The following is a 17,923-nucleotide window of genomic DNA, read 5'->3' on the forward strand; positions in this document are numbered from 1 at the left end:
GAGGAAAAGAAAGAATTGAAACATTCGCATATTCCACATAAAGGTACAGAGAATCAAGTTTGATATAAAATAGTTCTTGAGAAGAAAGCTTCCTTCTGAATAATTATGACTTTCATTAGATAAGAAAATGAAAATATTTTGATCATAACAAACTCTTAAAAAGTATAATACATATGACAGCTTGAAGGTGTAAAAAAGAAGTGCTTTTTAAATCTAGATCATTATACAAAGAACCTACTATGTGATAATTGGGATAAGACAGAATATATGTTAAAATTATATTAGGGAGAATAATAAAATGAAAATATTAGCATTGCATTTTAGATTAACTTCATATCAGTCTATTCTGATGACCATTACCTGTTTAAAAAGTAACATAACCACAATAGTAATTACCAGAAATGGAATTATTTGCAATTTTATGTATTTGTTGCTCTAACAATAAGCCAGACAGATTGAAATCTGTCAAATTTTGACATACATAATATCAGAAATTAAACTAGCGATTAATAAATAAATGTGGCACTGCATGATTTTTATTTCAAATTCAATTTATATTAAAAAACTATATTTATTCAAAACAAGTCACATTTCAGATGGCAAAGGATCGCAAGTAGCTCGCAAGCCGCAGTTAAGGTGTCAGAGAGCCGCAGTTTTGCCATGTCTGCTATATACCATTAACATCTGGTAGTAGGAAAAAATATGATTCTATACCGTCAACATCTGGTAGAAGGAAAAAATATGATTCTTCAAAGGCAGATTTTCTATGAACACGAAACATGCATTAGAACCCACTGTGGGAAATAGAAAAAAAATTAAATACTTTGCAACAATGTCATATGTGCTCCATCAAGAAAATATGCAGTATAACATTGCATATGTGTAAATTTTGAAATGTATCCTTGCCCAAATGAAAGTGCTTTGAAAGATATTACACATTAAAGTATTATAAAATTTGTGATTTTTTAACTCTTAAATGACAATGGTTTTGCCATGAAGTAGAGGTAATTCTGAGAACTAATTCAAAAAATTCATCTGTAATATGGTGAAAGTTTTAGATGTATACACCAACTTAAGATGTGTTAATAAATTTTAAACACTTTTTACAAGTACATGCTGCTTTTCAAACTTTTCCTGAGGAATAGTAAAAATGTTTCATTCAAAATACAGTTTTATTATACTAAAGGTAATGAAATATAAAATTGATTATGGATATAAAATATTATTAAATTAAAGCACAGAACTTCAGGGATAAATTGATAGGAAAAAGTATCTTTTTCCAAAACTGTTCTTATTATTAAAGTGATTTCTACAAGAAAATAACCTGCATTTACAGGAAAATCATGAGAAAGCTTATGCAATGTCTGTTTTTTCACAAATCAAATCACAAAAGATACACCAGAATTCCAAGGCTTGGGGTACTTGGCCACTGATAGGTCTTATGAAGTTTCTTATTTATGTTAAACGTAGAGTCGATTACACTGTCGATAACAATCTAAAAATACGAATAAAAAAGAATTAAAATAACCAATAACAAATATACTTACATGTACATTAATTCTGCCTGTCTTCGGAACAAAGCATTTTTCTGGTTAACTAACTCAAATAACTGCATAATATATTCTTCTTCTTCAACAGATGGTTCCTCATCTGTAATAATATGTGTTTAAACATGGCTAATCATTTCAAATTGTGAACATTCATGGCACATAATATGAAATTATTATATGCATGACAACAGTATTATGACAGTGTTATGGGGCTCAGCCATTGCCTCCTAGATATAAAGCCAATGGACAGGTTGCAGAAACAAGTGTGACGTCAAAGTTAGTAGGCTCACGTGATGTTCTCGAGGTTTGGATTCTCAAGTGAGAAGCCATTGCTTTGCGGTGTGGCATAGAGTGGAATGTTAGCACATGCTGTGGATTAGCAAAAATACTGCATAAATTCATATTTATTGTAATGTAACTTTATATTTTGTTCATTGAAATAAATGGTTGCTATTACTAATGTTGAATTAAATTAAGTAGTAATTGCTAAGAACACACATATACCTATTATGTTTATGTTAGTATTATCTACACTACAGGTGCTTCTAAATCATTAGTAGATTGGCCATTATTATTATTATTATTAATTTTATTTCTGAATTTACTTAATATATTTTGTTTAGGTGTTACACTGAAGTTTTCATTTTATGTTCACTGTATCTAATGTTACGTATATTCTTTTATAAAAGTTTTATTATTTCACTACTGTTTTATGAATTTTTAACCTGATCTTTTACATAGAGCTTAACAATTTTTAAAAATGTACTTCAAAGTAAACCTATACTACACAATAAATCTAGTTAAATTACATAATTACATACAACAGTTAACAAATGTATGCATAATTTTATTGTCATACAGAAGCTCATAAGCCCTGAATATGAAAAGTTTCCTGCAAGTATCTAATGTACACTGGTGTGCAAAAATTAAGGACGAAGTCGAAAAATTAGCATATCAGCTGAACGAAGAGGCAGAGCGGACAGAAAGACCAATCAGGAGATTAAGGAAGGTGATGTATGATAGCACATGCGCAGATATGCAGGTAGACGTAATGGGGAAGTGTCTGAGTAGTATAAAGCATGTTGTCGGTGTAAGATCAGCATTTCTGGCAAAGAGATTGCACGCCGTATAGCAGTTAAAATCACACCGAGTTGCAGCCTCAGTGAGAAATGGTGAATAATCAATCTGTTAGACGATATCTGGATGCTTTTACCCGAGGTCGAATCATTGGGAAGTTGGAGGAAGGCCGCAGTGTGACAAGTGTGGCTGCAGAGTTCGGAATTGCTCACAGCATCGTTTCACGACTTTGGAGACAATTTCAAACTACAGGAACAGCTATCCGGGGGTTTAGTAGTGGTCATCCACGAGGAACCACACCCGCAGATGACCGGTATATTGCCTTACAGGCCAGAAGAAACAGGCGGCAGACAGCGGGAGAAATCTCTAGGCGACTGACTGGATACACACGAAGGTGTTCTCTGTGGTGCCGGGAACACCGGAATTGGAGAGACAATGAATGGGGACGAGTACTCTTTACGGATGAGAGCAGATTCAGTCTGAGTAGCGATTCTCATCGCATACTCATCTGGAGAGAGTGGGGAAGCCGCAATCATCCCTCGAACATCATTGAAAGAGACAGGTATGGAGGTGGTGGTGTTCTCGTTTGGGGAGGCATCATGCTTGGTAGTCGTACAGACCTTCACATCTTCGACGCAGGTTCAGTCAATGGGACCCGTTATTGTAACAAGATTTTTCTTCCATATGTGCATCTTTTTTTTAGAGGCGCTATGGGTCCGCAGTTCCTTTTCATGGACGACAATGCACCATGTCATCGCACAGTAGCTGCCGAACAGCTCTTAGAGAGTGAGGATATTGAATGTATGGATTGGCCGGCACGATCTCCGGATCTCAGTCCCATTGAGCATGTATGGGATTTTCTAGGCAGACGCTTGGCAGCTCGTACCTTACCACCAGTAACGATTCCGGAGCTTCGATTGGCGCTGCAAGACGAATGGGCAGCAATGCCTCAACAACTCATTGACACCCTCATTCTCAGCATGGGCAGACGCTGTGAAACCTGCCTAGCAGTCAGGGGAAATCATTTTCCCTATTAAAGACCGGATGTTTCTTGCTGGACACCCATCACAGGGATGTTTCGGCCTTCAGTCGCATTGCGCTCCATGCTACTTTTTCAATAAAGCTTCTTTTTATCCCTCTGATTTCTCTTTTAATAAGTGTTGCTTACTACATTACTCATGTCCTTACGTATTGGGGATCTTACGGTATTAAATGTGTTGATTTGGAAAGCTTTTGTACAAAGTTATATTGTAAAAACCGTCTCGTCCTTAATTTTTACACACCAGTGTAACTTAATATCCACTATGACATTAGAAATTCTTATGTGTAAGGAAATTAAAATTATTTCTTGTAAAAAACCATTTATCACTTAAAATTATGCAATTGCTAATATACTCATGTACAACTTTTGGCTTGGAAAATAATTTTATCGTATTTCACTTTTTAATTTTGATTACTATCTAAACATGCATTAGTAAGTATATTTGTAATTTTACTATTTTTGTAATTTAATTTCTTGTTTCTCTATTAAGTAAAACATTAAAAATTATGGAATTGTATTTAAATATGTTATTTAAATAAATAATTTTTAAGACTTAATTTGTTATATTGTATTATTTTAAACATTTTATATAGGTAACAGCAATAGTTGTCCATTACATATTTTATTTTAATGACTGTTTCTGTTATCTCTTATATCTCAGGAAAATACTTGACATTTTATTTCAAGGAAACAAAAAAACCAGCTGGGTTGTTCTGTAGAGCAAGGTTTTAAATTTTTAAATCGTGTTCCTAAAGCAGAATTGCTAATTCATGGTTGTAGGTTTAGTTCAGATAGTATGTTTTGGTTTAATGCAATGTTAATTACCTTTTGAATTATTATCTATTGATACTGTTGGTGGTTTATTATAATTCTATTAAAAAGTATATTCACTTTATTATTGATCATGCGACTTGTTATATATGGACTTTTGCTTCTAAAAGTGTAACTACAGATAGTTACATAAATTGTTTAAGACAAATTTTTCAAATTCAAGTACCAAAGAAAATTTTAAGTGATAGAAACGCTGCTTTTACCTCTTAAAAATTTAAGCACTGTTTAAGAAATAAAATGTAAAACAATTATTAACTACTGCTGACAGGCCTCAAACTAATGGTAAAGTTGAACAAGTTAATCAAACAATTATAACTATATTAAAGTATAAGTTAAATTCTTATCAGAGTAATATTGCATGGACAAAATTGTTACCTCAGGTTGCTGAAGACTATAATAATAAATCTCATTCTATAGCGAAATTCCCACAATCTTATTTAATGTATGGAAAATTACTTTATGATGCCCTATTTGAAAATCAAGAAATCTATCCACCAATCATTTCTTAACATAAACATCTTATTTAATTATATCTTATATAAATATGTTATAATTTTCACACAGTTGAGAGTACATAAGACTAATAAATATAATTTTTCCTTGCTGAAATTTTTAAGTCTGATTTTCAAGGAACATGATTTTATAAAAACATCTAATATTGTATCTAACAGATGAGCTAAAAACAACATATCAGAAATTTTTAAGATACCAAGGAGTTATGGTTTTCAGAACTGATTTTTAATTGAATGATTTGAAAATTCAGCTTCTAATACTTTTACGAAACCAAATTTGATATTTAAGATAATTAAGTTTTGCTAAGTATTAAATCTTATTACATTACATATAAAATTTTAATGCATTTTTAATGAGTTTTATTGCTTCTGTATTGTAATGTGAGTATAATTATGATAATTTTGTTAGAAGCTACTCATTTTAATTTTAAAGTTAATAATATTTATTTGATCTTAAATTAGTATTTATTCTAAAGTTTTAATGACTTTCATTGTTTTTGAAAAGATACGTGAGTTTAAAAACAATATATCTATTTCTTCTTTCTCTTCATTTATTTTTTTTATAGACAGAAAACAAAAATATGAAGTCTGTTTAATTTTCTATAAAGCGTTCTCTAATTCATGTTAAAGAATGTGATAAGCAGCATTAAAAGTGTGCTAGTAATAGCTGTGTTTCCTACTAAGGAGCTGGCCCACCAGCGGCCGAGCGGTAAAGACGCTGAACACTGGTAGTTCGGTCCGAGGTTCGAATCCCGCGAACGGGCTGGCTGCATGGGCGTTTTCGTGGTTTTCCCCATGTGTAACGTGTATACGAGCCAGTTTCCCTTAGAAAGTCCTCCACGAAAGGCATCCCTCCCCTTAGGCAGATAGCCCTAGTGTGCTTTGCCATAATTAAATACACCACATACACCTACTAAGGAGCTAGTCTGAAAGAAATAAGAATTAAGATTTCATTTAAAAATATTTCATAATTAAACTATTTGAAATAATTAGCAAAATAATTGTTATTGAGGTGATAAAAACATTTCGAAACACTTTTTCATAATCTTAAATTTTCAGGTATCATCATAGAAGTATTTTTAATCATTAAAGAGATATATTTTAAGTAATATCAGTCTAATCAATTGAAAACAGTTTTCAAAGATATTCCGATAGTAACATAACATTTTATTGCAGAAATACAGTTTCTGGATTATTCTGAGAGTTCATTATTTTATGCAAATTGATACTGATATGCACGGAGAAATTATCGCTATCGGAAGTTCTGCCAAATCGTATTCTACGACCTAGTGCTTGTGACGTAAGAGACCAGTTCGATGGCTTTATATATCTAGGAGGCAATGGCTCAACTTCATTCTCAAGATAATTACTTCTAACAAGTTAATCCACCAGTCATACATCCTAAAACTATCTGAATGATTTTAAAAAAAAATATGTTGATGATAATTTTTTGTAATTTTTATTTACAAATTAATATTTTATATGATATATATATATATATATACATATTTACTTAATAATAAACAGATATATTCTTAATATTTAATTATTATAGCTGATAGTGTGTGTGTGTATATACATATATATAAATTCAAAGAGAAGTAAAAGGTCAGAACGTAAATTAAATATGAATTTTGTTCCAAAAAAAATACAGATCAACCTATTTTTATGTATATGTACACACACTGCTATTATTTATTACAACACGATAAGCTAGTCATAGCAACATTCATTTTTTATTCCAGATGTATTCAATCCCTTGATTCCATAAAAAATATTAAAATCACATTAAAATCTCTGAATGCAACAATGGTCAATGTATGGTCAATTCCCGATTTACCAGAGATAATAACAGTAATGTATAATACTGTTATTATCTCTGGTAAATCCCTGTATATAATTAAAATCGTGCCTAATCTGGTGGCAGTTAAAAAAATGCAAGAAAGAAAATTAACCTATATTATAACAAACAGAAAATTATTCATAACAATTTACTGTGTTTTCACTCTTAACAATTTAATTACATGTTTGTGTGTTATGAAATTTACATACTATAATGAACGTTCAGATTAGCAAAAATAAATGAAAAAAATCTGATGTGTACACCACATGACTTCCTTGTACACAATATTAAATTATATGCATTTTTACTTGCATTTCATTTAAACTTATTGGATTGAATTAAATCTACTTCGTTGATAGCACATAGCGAACATTCAGATTAGCAAAAATTAATGAAAAAAATCTAATGTGTACACAACATGACTTCCTTGTACAGAATATTAAATTATACGCATTTTTACTTGCATTTTATTTAAACTTATTGGATTGAATTAAATCTACTTCGTCGATAGTATATAAACCCCAACAGAATAAATGCACTCTTTAAAATTCACTATATTTGTTTACCATAGCTACACTCTGGTGCTAGGTTCATTTAATAGTGTTATATTTCGTTCATATTATAACTATGTCTTATCACTTAGTAAGAGGCAATTGGCCATTAACGGCCTTTACTAATATATTATACTTGACTTTTAAATGCGTGAAGAATCGAATAAGTTGTATTCAATAATATAGAAGTACTTGTGCACATGCTGTGCTAGAAGTCGGGGATTGCTAGTGACGGAGGCTCCTGTGCCGCGGTCCGCAGAATAAGTAAACTTTGAACAAATGAGGCACTCATGTGGCACCATCTATCAGTGGGGATGAAAAGCATTTTAGTTGACTGGAGCTCTGGTGGCACCATCTCTTGCAGGATATATTGTAAGGTATATTTAAAATTTCATAAAATTATTCTTCTGATAAGAAATACATGAAGTAAAATGATGAAAAACACAATTTGCAGTACACTAAAACACGTTTCACAAGAGTAAAAACTACACACAAAGTCTACCTGCTTTGGCAAGAACAAAGTCCATAGTGCTTTGTAATTTGATAAGTAAAACTATAAGTAAAGAAAATGAAACAAGATCTAAATCTAGGCTAAATAAGAAGAAAACGAAAATATAAACATTACCACTGACTATTATGGTGAATAGTGCAGTGCCTCTTGTGACGTTGTTCAATTGTGAAATCATAATTTCCTAGTTTTTTGATGATATTCTTAGGGTGACTGTCGCATTTTGTAAAAAAGTTATGAGAAGCTTTTAGAATTTCAGAATCTGTGGGTTTAATTTTTAAGTCATTGTGAAGAGTGCTTTTCGTACAAACCAAGGCGCATTTGTAATTATATGGATGGCCATGTTTTGAATTCTTTGTATTTTTTCACGGTGAGTTCTTACAGTTGAACTCCATGCTGGAGAAGCATACAATAAAATTAGGTGGATAGCTTGTAGATAAATAACTCTTTTTATAGCAAGACTAAGTTTATAATTTCTCCCTATGAATGCATAGATACTGCCTATTGCTTGGTTGGCTTTTTTACAGATATTCTTGATATGGCTTTTGAAGGTTAGTTTTTGATCAAAATAAACGCCTAAATATTTAACACATTTTTCATATTATTAATTGTGATATTGTTGAGATGTTTTCTGGAAGGATTCTTTTGGAAATATATTGTAGTGGATTTGCTTTCATTGATTTTAATTTTCTAAACGTTAAACTATGCGAAGATATAATCTATTGCATTTTGGAGGTTTTGAATGGCTCTTTGCAGATTGATAGATTTGCTGAGAACTGCAGTATCGTCTGCATAGCAGGCGATAATGACATCTTTGTGGCTGGGAAGATCATTTATGTAGATGCTAAAAAGAAAAGGCGAAAAATTCGAGCCCTGATGGACACCTGCTTTCATTACACTGATATTAGACAGCTCGTTCTTAATATGAACTTGAAAATTTCAGTTTTCCAAAAAACTTGAAATCAGGAGGATTAATCCATCATATTATAACTCAGAATGAACAAAATTTATATCATTTGAAGAATTATCTAATCGTTTCCACATGTTCTACTCAAATACTATAATAAATCTACAACGATGTATAAAAGAAATTAAGCAAACAAAATTTTTAAAAAAATCAGTTTTTCACAGATGATTCAGTATTTTTCATTCAATTAATTGAGTTCTCACTTCGCGACAAGGCAAAAATACATAACAACTCAAAATATCTATATTAAAAATTATGAAGTAAATCTTAAACACTTTTTTCCTTGAAAAAATTCCAGAAGGGATTAAGCATGATTTAATTTGCAATAATAAATGATGGCGTTATCTTTGCTGTTGCGAAGCTTAGTCATTCTAGATTGGCAACAAATCTACTATTCTTCTGTTTCAAATGTAAACAAATATGTCCGCCATGTTATTTAAAAATTAGACTTAACCACACTTAAACAGCTTTTAAATTGTTGATAATTCTATAGATATTACTTGCAGATTTTCTAAAGACAAAAACCTTAACCGGAAGATAAGAACAACATAATTCAATCAATTTTAAAGCAAAAAATGCACAATTTACAAACATATAAGAGTCAAGAAACTGAGCTCACTGAACCGGGTTACAGAGTGAATATATATATATAAATATATTTACATACATTTGGTCCCTGCAATCAAAATATGAGGTGAACATCTACATGTTATAGCAGTCCTATATACGAAATTTCAACGTTCTGAGGCTACTCGCTTTTGAGTTATGCGAGATACGTACGTTCGTACAGACGCCACGAAAAATTCTCTTCAGAATTAATTTTAAAGCAGTTTTATAATTTTTTTGGAGGAAAGGTGTCTTTTATTCTGTCCTTATGCACAGATATCACGCAAAAACAACGTTAAATTGCATTCGATAGCGGTCAAAATGGATATTTTTGTTGAAATATGTTGTCTGAAACTTTTCACAATTACAATACTTCCTTTTTACTTCGTACAAAGAAGTAAAAAGAAGAAAATGTTTTGAATCTTTTATTCTGTCCTTACGTACAGATGTCATGCCAAAACATCGTTAAATTGCATTTGATAGCGGTCAAAACGGATATAAATATGCTGCCTGATACTTTTCGTGATTACAATACTTCCTTTTTACTTCGTACAAGGAAGTAAAAAAATAAAAATTGGATTTAAATCAATAATTAAAAGGACAATAACATATTGTAAATAAAGGAAGAATAAACATTCTTTGAAATGGAGAAATGAAGATTTAAACGACATTAGTATTTATACGAAAATACGACAATGTCACAGAGTTCAAACTTGTACAAAAAAGTCACTTCTTCCCCCCATACAATGGTTATACATTGCAGATTAAGTATAATTAAATTGTCTACTAATGTGAATTTAAAAAAAGTCCCAAATATTATGACATAAACTGCTATCTCTTTTATTAACACATATATTCTGCCCTTTTTGTATAGGATGCAGAAGAAAAAATTAGCTCTATATTCAGCAGGTTTTGTTTTATTGCATGTCGAACAAAGTTATGCAAATCAGTCAAGGTTGCAGGCCACAAGACTTCTTCCTTTCAGTATACCCACAAAAAGAAAATGCATGCCAACAAATCTGGCAATATGCTGGCCACACAACATCACCATTATGAGAGATAATCCTTCCTGGGAATATTCTGAGAAGTGTCATCATGCTTGGATTGGCTGGGTACAGTGTGGCTCCATCTTGTTAAAAACAAACCTGTCTAACATGGGACATTCTCAGTTGTGGCTCTACAAAATTTTCGGGCAGGTATAACATTCACAGTGTGTTAATTTCCATCTTGAAAGAATTACAGGCCAATAATTCCATTCCAGCAGACACCACACCATACTGTTATTTTTGGCCTATGAAAGGGCACCTCATGAATCGGACTTGGATATTCAGTTGCCCAATAATAACGACTGTGCTTATTGACACATCCAGTGATGTGGAAGTGTACTTGGTCAAACATGATTAATTTATACAGAAAGTATGTGTCCCCTTCCATTAGTCCCATCAACCTGCAGCAAAACTGAAATGCATGCATTATAATCTTGAGGATGCAGTGAATCAACTGCAGTTTGTATGGATGAAACTGTAAGACCTAGTGTAAAATACTTCCCATAGTGTCTGACATGTCTAGTGACATAGCATGGCTACATGAAGAATGCCTGGTACTTCATAGCATTGCCTCTTGCACATTCTCTACATTTTCCTGTGTATGTACAGAATGTGGGGGACTTGATAACTTCTTTATCATGGCTGAGGCAGTTCCTCAGGAAATTCTTAATTCAGAACAATTTGTCACATTGGCATTTTCCTATTTTCTCCTAATATGAAAATGAGGCCTGAACTTACCCTGCATCGCTGCTGCAGAGATCTAGTTTAAAAAAAAAAAAAAAAAAAAAAACCACAACACTAGCAAACACACAATGTTTATTAGATCAATACAACATGGTAGTGACAAAGTGTGCAAGAAACTTCATATAACTGTGCATATGCATTATTTCAATGAATCACACTGCATGCCTACTAAAGACTTTGAATCTTTTAACAAAACACAGCAAGAAACATAATGCTAGCTATTGCAATGTGTCTGTCCTGCTAGGTTAAAATCATCTTACTTTTTCTATTGCACCCTTTATTTTCTAAAGGCAGTTTTGTTTTACACTGATGGTTTGTGAGAGTCATTTTTTTTATCAATCCACAATAAACAACTTAATTGTTTTTAAAACAAGACACAGTTAATCTGCTTTTGTTTAATGAGCAGTTGGCTGTATCATGAAAATAATCTTTACAAGCTGTATCAATAATTAATTTTTAAAAGTAATTAACTTTTTAGTTAATTTAAGCAAACTAATTATGTAATAAAGAAGTGGGAATACAGTTTGGTTGAAATTATAATAAAAGAGAAATGAAAATTCATACTGTCATTCGCTGAATGATTCAAAATTATCTGATCATTAATTCAGAATGAGTAATTTATAAACTCCATATAACTTCAGAAAAAGAAGAAAGCAAATGCAACTAATTTTTAAATAACGTATTTTTGCACGTACAAGCCACACTTTTTTTCACAAGAAAGCAGAAGAAAATCAGGGGTGCAGGCTCATACAGGCAAATGATTAGAAATTGTTGTATAAAAACATGTGGAAACACAACAGCTTGTTTTAACGATAGAGTATGAAATTCAACGTTGTTGGGTAAGTGTAATTAATATAGAACAACAGAAGTTTAGTTGTGGTTGAAGGTCATTTGAAGGAAAATGTCAGGCAAATGATTTAGTTACCATGCACATTTTAAATTGCATGTTATCCACTCTCTCAAGAAAATGGGAACCAAGGAGTAGCACATCGTTTTTAAGTGGGGGAATCCAGCATGCAATGGTGGAAAAAGGTAACAGAATAAACTTCATGGAACTGGTGACAAGATCAAGGCACTTCATGGAAAAGAGTATCTGCAGTTGGAAAAACTATATTTTATCATATGTTAATGAGAAAAGAAGTTCTGGTTATGCTGTAAATGTTGTTATGATACACTTTTAAGCTTATGAAGAAACTCATCAGATGGAGATAAGCTGTAATTTTTGAGTAAGTGCAGGGTGGTTGGCACATTTCATACATAGAAATGATTTGCCCCTATATCATAGGATCACAGTTGCACAATGTCTTCCAGCAGACTTTGAAAACAAAATTTTGAAATTTCAGAGATACATTTGCAAGTGTCAGGCTAATTCCTGAAACTGGTAATGCAGATCTGGTAAGTCTAGCAGAGTTGTTCCAAGAAGCTCATATGCAGTAAGAATCAAGGCTGCAGGTGGTGAGAAGGAGCAATGTATAGTTATGGCAGAATGGAAGAAAACAGCCACCACAGACTGTGTTAAAGAGTAAGACTATATCAAAAGACATACCATCAGACATTTTTGCACATGCATAGGAAAGGGCTAGGTGCAAAAAAATCTCGTATTGGACCTCCTAAAAACAGTTTGGAATAGAAGATCCGATAGTTTGCTGAACAGCCTGCTAGTTTGGAACAGCTTCACACACACAGCTAGTTTGGAACAGCTCACAGCGATATCTTAAGTTTTTAGGAAACTGCATGAGTAAAAAAACTGATACAGCTGTGCTTCCTGGAGGTTTAAATTCTATGCTCCAAGCCCTTTATGTTACTGTCAACTGCTTCAGTGTAAATTCGTTTCAAAGACTTTATAATAATTGGATGTGCAAAGGAAAACATGAGCTTACACCAAAAGACAGAATACAATGTCCAAGTGGAACAATGTCTGTGCACAGATTCTTGCAGCCTGGGAAAGTGTCAAGCCTGATATATGATATAATCTTTGAAGGATTTTGAAGTCAAGCCTATCCAATGCTCTGAGGATGACATGCTGTGGAACACTGGTACCAACGGTAGTGATACAGGTGCTGCAGACAACTACTCTAGTGGTACTAACTATGACAGTGAACAAGAGGTACTAAACACAAAAACATGTTTATTATCAATTATTTTGACATAATAATTTTAGTGCATGGTAAGTACTGTTTTCATTCTAAGTGCTTTTATACCTCCAAACTGAAGAAGATATTATACATCGTATACAGGCTATCCACAACTTATCCTTAAGAATTTTTTTTTTTCAAAATTAGAAGCAAAATAGAAATTTTACCTTTATCTCTATCTCTAATAAGAAGTTCAATTTCTCGTCCCTGCCTTTCATATTCTCTTTGCTTTTCTTCTATTTCTTTCATTTCTTGTAAAATTTCTTTCAAGGGGATTTTTTTCATCTACACAATATCAGAATTAACATGAGTTATTGCACAACATAAATACATCACACTTTGTTGAAACCTGATCATATAAAATAGTGATCAAAATCACATGGTATTTTCATTAAAAATCATACAGAAGTAATACATACATGATTAATATGTTTTAAATACAGATTAAACAATAGTTATAATAAGGTATTGATTTTTACAATTTCTTTTGCATTAGAACTTACATAGCAGATGTTTTCATATTGATGGAAATTTTTTTCAGATATGAACATATTCCACTTCTTAATTATTTACAATATTTTTCTTATTGGACCACAGGCTTAAGTTCTAACAAATTTTTAATTTCTTTCTTTGTATATGTCAACTTAGTTCCTTTCCCCTTTAAATGAGTAAATTAGTTATAAATAAAAGAATTGAAATCAAACCAGTTATAACGGATCACAATGTGAAGCAAAATGTTTGAAAGATTACCATTAAGAAGGGAAAAACTAATTAAAAATTTGCATTATTATATTATACATTCCCCCCCTCAACTACAGAATCTTTAATAAAGCTCCTCATTCCAAAAAGAAATGCAAACAGCAAAGAAATTAAAAAGAATTCATAATGATAATGACAGTGAATTCTTAGCTAAAAGTATAAAAGAATTTTTTGAAAAATGAGAATTAAACATGAACTTCCAACACCTTATACACTGGAGAGTAATGGGAAAGCTGAATGGTTTAATCATGTTATAATCAAAACTGCTAGAACTATGTTAATTGATGAACGGTTATCAGTAAAATTTTGGAGTAAAAGTGTTAAAACACCTATATATGTGAATAACAGGAGTCACAAAAATAACAAAAAGTTTACACTTTTTGAACTATATACAGGATGCAAGCCTATTATTACTTATCTTCAAAAGATTTTGATGTGAAGTGTATGTTCACATAAGACAAGAAAATGTAGCCGAATCTAAGAGCTAAAAAAGGAATGGTACATGAGTGGATGAAGGGAAAAACATACAAAATTTATATTCCTGAACTAAATAAAATTCAAGAAGTGAGTGATTTAAAATTTAATGAGCAGAATCTGAAATCAGCTGTACTGAGAAGAAATGATTTAAAATTTTAAAAAAAATAATATATTAGAAGAATTTATTATTTTCTACAAGGAACAAACTAATACCAATGAAAACAAAAATAATAGAGAGAGATCAGAGAAAACATGATATAACAGATCAAGAATCTAAAGAAATTTTACCATCAAACCCAAATGATGAACACGACAAAAACTTCTTTGAAAATGCCAATGTTAAATTCCCTTTAAGTAACTGAAGAACCTAGAAATGATGATCATGGAATCTCTGTACTAGATCAGCAAGAATGACGAAGACAGCAAAAAAAAAAAAAAAAAATTAAAGATTATATATTATACAATACAAATGAAGAATTAATTAAGACATATGAGGAAGCTGTGGAATATCCAGAAAGTCAGTTTTGGCTACAATGCAATAATAAAACTGTGTTCAGTGGAGGTTATTGAACTTTGGGAATTAGTTGAATGACCCATTGATAAGAAAGTTATTAAAAGCTATTGTATTTTCACTAAAAAGAAGGAAAATGGTAATTTAGAGATAGTTTACAAACCAACCAGATTTAACCAAAGAAAAGAAATTAACTATGAAGATGAATTTAGCTCAGCAATAAGACATGCAGTAAGAGCATTGTTATTAACTGCAGTTTACAAACACTACAAAATAAAACTTTTTGATGTTAAAAACTAAAAAATAAGATTTTTTTATGCTTGCATATTTAAATGAATAATTGGATATTCTAATTTACATGGACCAACCACGCATGGATTTATCTCAGATCCCATTAAAGTATATCTTTGGATTACCACAAATGGAAAGATGCCGGTATATGGAATTACGGAAAGTTCCTAAGAAAAGAAATTTAACAAGATCAGAATTAGATTTACACATTTATATTCATAAAGATAAGCTCAATAAATTTATCATAGCAATATATGTGGATGACTTAATGATTATTCGAAATTCAAATTCTGAAATAGATAGCTTCATTTCTCAACTTTCTAAATCATTTACTTTACAAAAAGTCACTAAAACACACAAATTTTTAGGAACTGACATTAGACAAGAATCTGAAAATCTTTTCCTCAGTCAAGAAAATTATATAACTAAAATTTTAAAAAGCATTCAAATGAATGAACATAAACTGACAAGACTCCATGAAAAGTGGGTGAAAATCTTGATGATGTAGCATCAAAATATCAAAAAACATTAGGTTCATTGATGTACTTAGCAATAGTCACAAGAGCAGACTTAGTTTTCCCCGTTAGTAATTTATCAAGATATAATAATGATTTTAGAGAAAATACTGGAAAGCAGTGAAGAAGCAATTTATATATGTTAAATGAATACAAAGTGAATATTTAATATGCATATAAGACAACGGAAAATTAAATGCTACTTCAGATGGAAACTTTGATTCTGGACATTATTTTATTCAATTAGGTAAAAATGTCATAAATTGGAAATGCAACACACAAAGAATAGTTGCTCAGTCTTCAGTGGAAACTGAACTTTTGGCATTCTGCAAATGTGCATGTGAAATTAAATGATACATCTATTTGCTTGAAGAATTGGGATAAGATGATACAATTGACAAACCAACAGAAATTAAAACTCACTGTCAAGCATTAATAGATTGGATTTAAAAAATCCCAAACAGAGCAACAGTTAAAGGTAGATTAACACAAAGTATTTGTTTGTAAAAGATGATTATGAAATGAATCAAATCATTCATCAGTTTTACTTTTCTATAAATCAAGAAGTGGACATTCTATCAAAATATCTATCTAAGGTAAAATTGAAAGATGAACTTTTAAAGTATGGACACAATTGAATAATTAAAATTAAGTCTTTTAACAAAAATAAGGGGGTATTAATTATATTTGTTTAGAAAAGTATAATTTTAAGTCTTAATATTTAGCAACATTAATGTTTTTCTTGGTTGTTAAAGACTGAGTTAATGTATCTGGCATCAGTAGAGAATGTTATGGTTTTAGAAAATGAGGTAGTGCTTGTTATAATAAAATGTTCTATGATAAAATTTTTTATGCATTAATTTTTAATGTTTCTTTTGAAGCAGATGCTGTTTAGAAAAAATAACATTTAGAAAATTTATTGAAGGGCCAAAATATTCTCTCATGTGCAATGACAAGTTCAGTTTCCTTTATTGCAAAGTCAATCATTATAGATGAGAGAGACTGCAGATTACTATAGATGAGAGTGAGACACAATTCTAGGGAAGCTATAAGTTATTAGATTTTATAACTGTGAGTTTAAGATATTACAGAAGTTAAAAATAAAATTTCCATCCACATATATGTGTATATTATTACTGAGTAATATAATTTAACTGTTATAAGCAAAACGTATATTTGCTTATTTTAGAAGTAAAACAACAAAATTCAGCATTATATTTGCAAATTTTCCAGCAAATTCAATGCTGATTATTATTCATTTGTTGTTTGACTTCTAAAATAATTGTTGTTCAGCGTGTCATATAAATATATTTGCTTACCATCAAACAGCTTTAAAAATACTAGAAAAGCAATGCAAACAAATGAAAAAATTATGTTAAGAACTAAGATATTCTTAAAAATGCTAGATGGCATCAAATTGAAATATTTATAAATACAATTATGGGCATGGTTTCAATGGATATTAAAAGATAGCACTGTTTTACCTAATGAAAAACAATATAGAAGCCCACACTGCTTCACGTGAGCTCGAACATTTCTGGTAAAATGGAACGATACATAATGACACATGATAAAAAACAGATTACCTTTAATTTACATTAAAAGTGGCTGAATGCAAATACAATGAACATGCTTAAAGTAATTTTCTATATCCATTCTATTGTTCTTAAATTTAAATGAATATTATGTAAGCAAAATAAATATAAATTTCACTTATATATTTTTCAGAAAGTTAACTGGAATAATCACTGTAGTAAAATGTAATTTTATTAATAATATAACTGCAACAACTGGCATAATAAATTCATTTATTATGTCAATATTTATGGTGCCATTCATTATTATTCATTATTATTGTAACAGAATAAACTCATTTATTATTATCATCATTATTAAATGAATTATCAGATGATAGAGTTTAAAATAACAGCAGATTATTTAATATGCATCTGTGCCCT

The 17,923-nt window shown here is 30.9% G+C and overlaps 1 protein-coding gene across 2 annotated transcripts in view; it reads right to left on the minus strand.

Moving 5' to 3' along the window:
- The window catches only part of MICAL-like (protein), a 154,666-nt gene that overhangs the window by 17,748 nt on the left and 118,995 nt on the right, over window positions 1–17,923 (minus strand). For both annotated transcript variants that reach the window (XM_085823627.1, XM_085823626.1), the window contains exons 8-9: window positions 13,580–13,697; window positions 1,548–1,650 (exon numbers count right to left, since the gene is read on the minus strand). In XM_085823627.1, coding sequence (XP_085679753.1) covers window positions 1,548–1,650; window positions 13,580–13,697 — 221 coding nt within the window. The remainder of the gene's footprint in view (window positions 1–1,547; window positions 1,651–13,579; window positions 13,698–17,923) is intronic.

The sequence above is a fragment of the Stegodyphus dumicola genome, chromosome 9 (assembly GCF_044657685.1).
Source record: "Stegodyphus dumicola isolate Sdum_Otavi_A_Nest chromosome 9, ASM4465768v1".
In the NCBI taxonomy this organism is placed as follows: Eukaryota; Metazoa; Arthropoda; class Arachnida; order Araneae; family Eresidae; genus Stegodyphus; species Stegodyphus dumicola.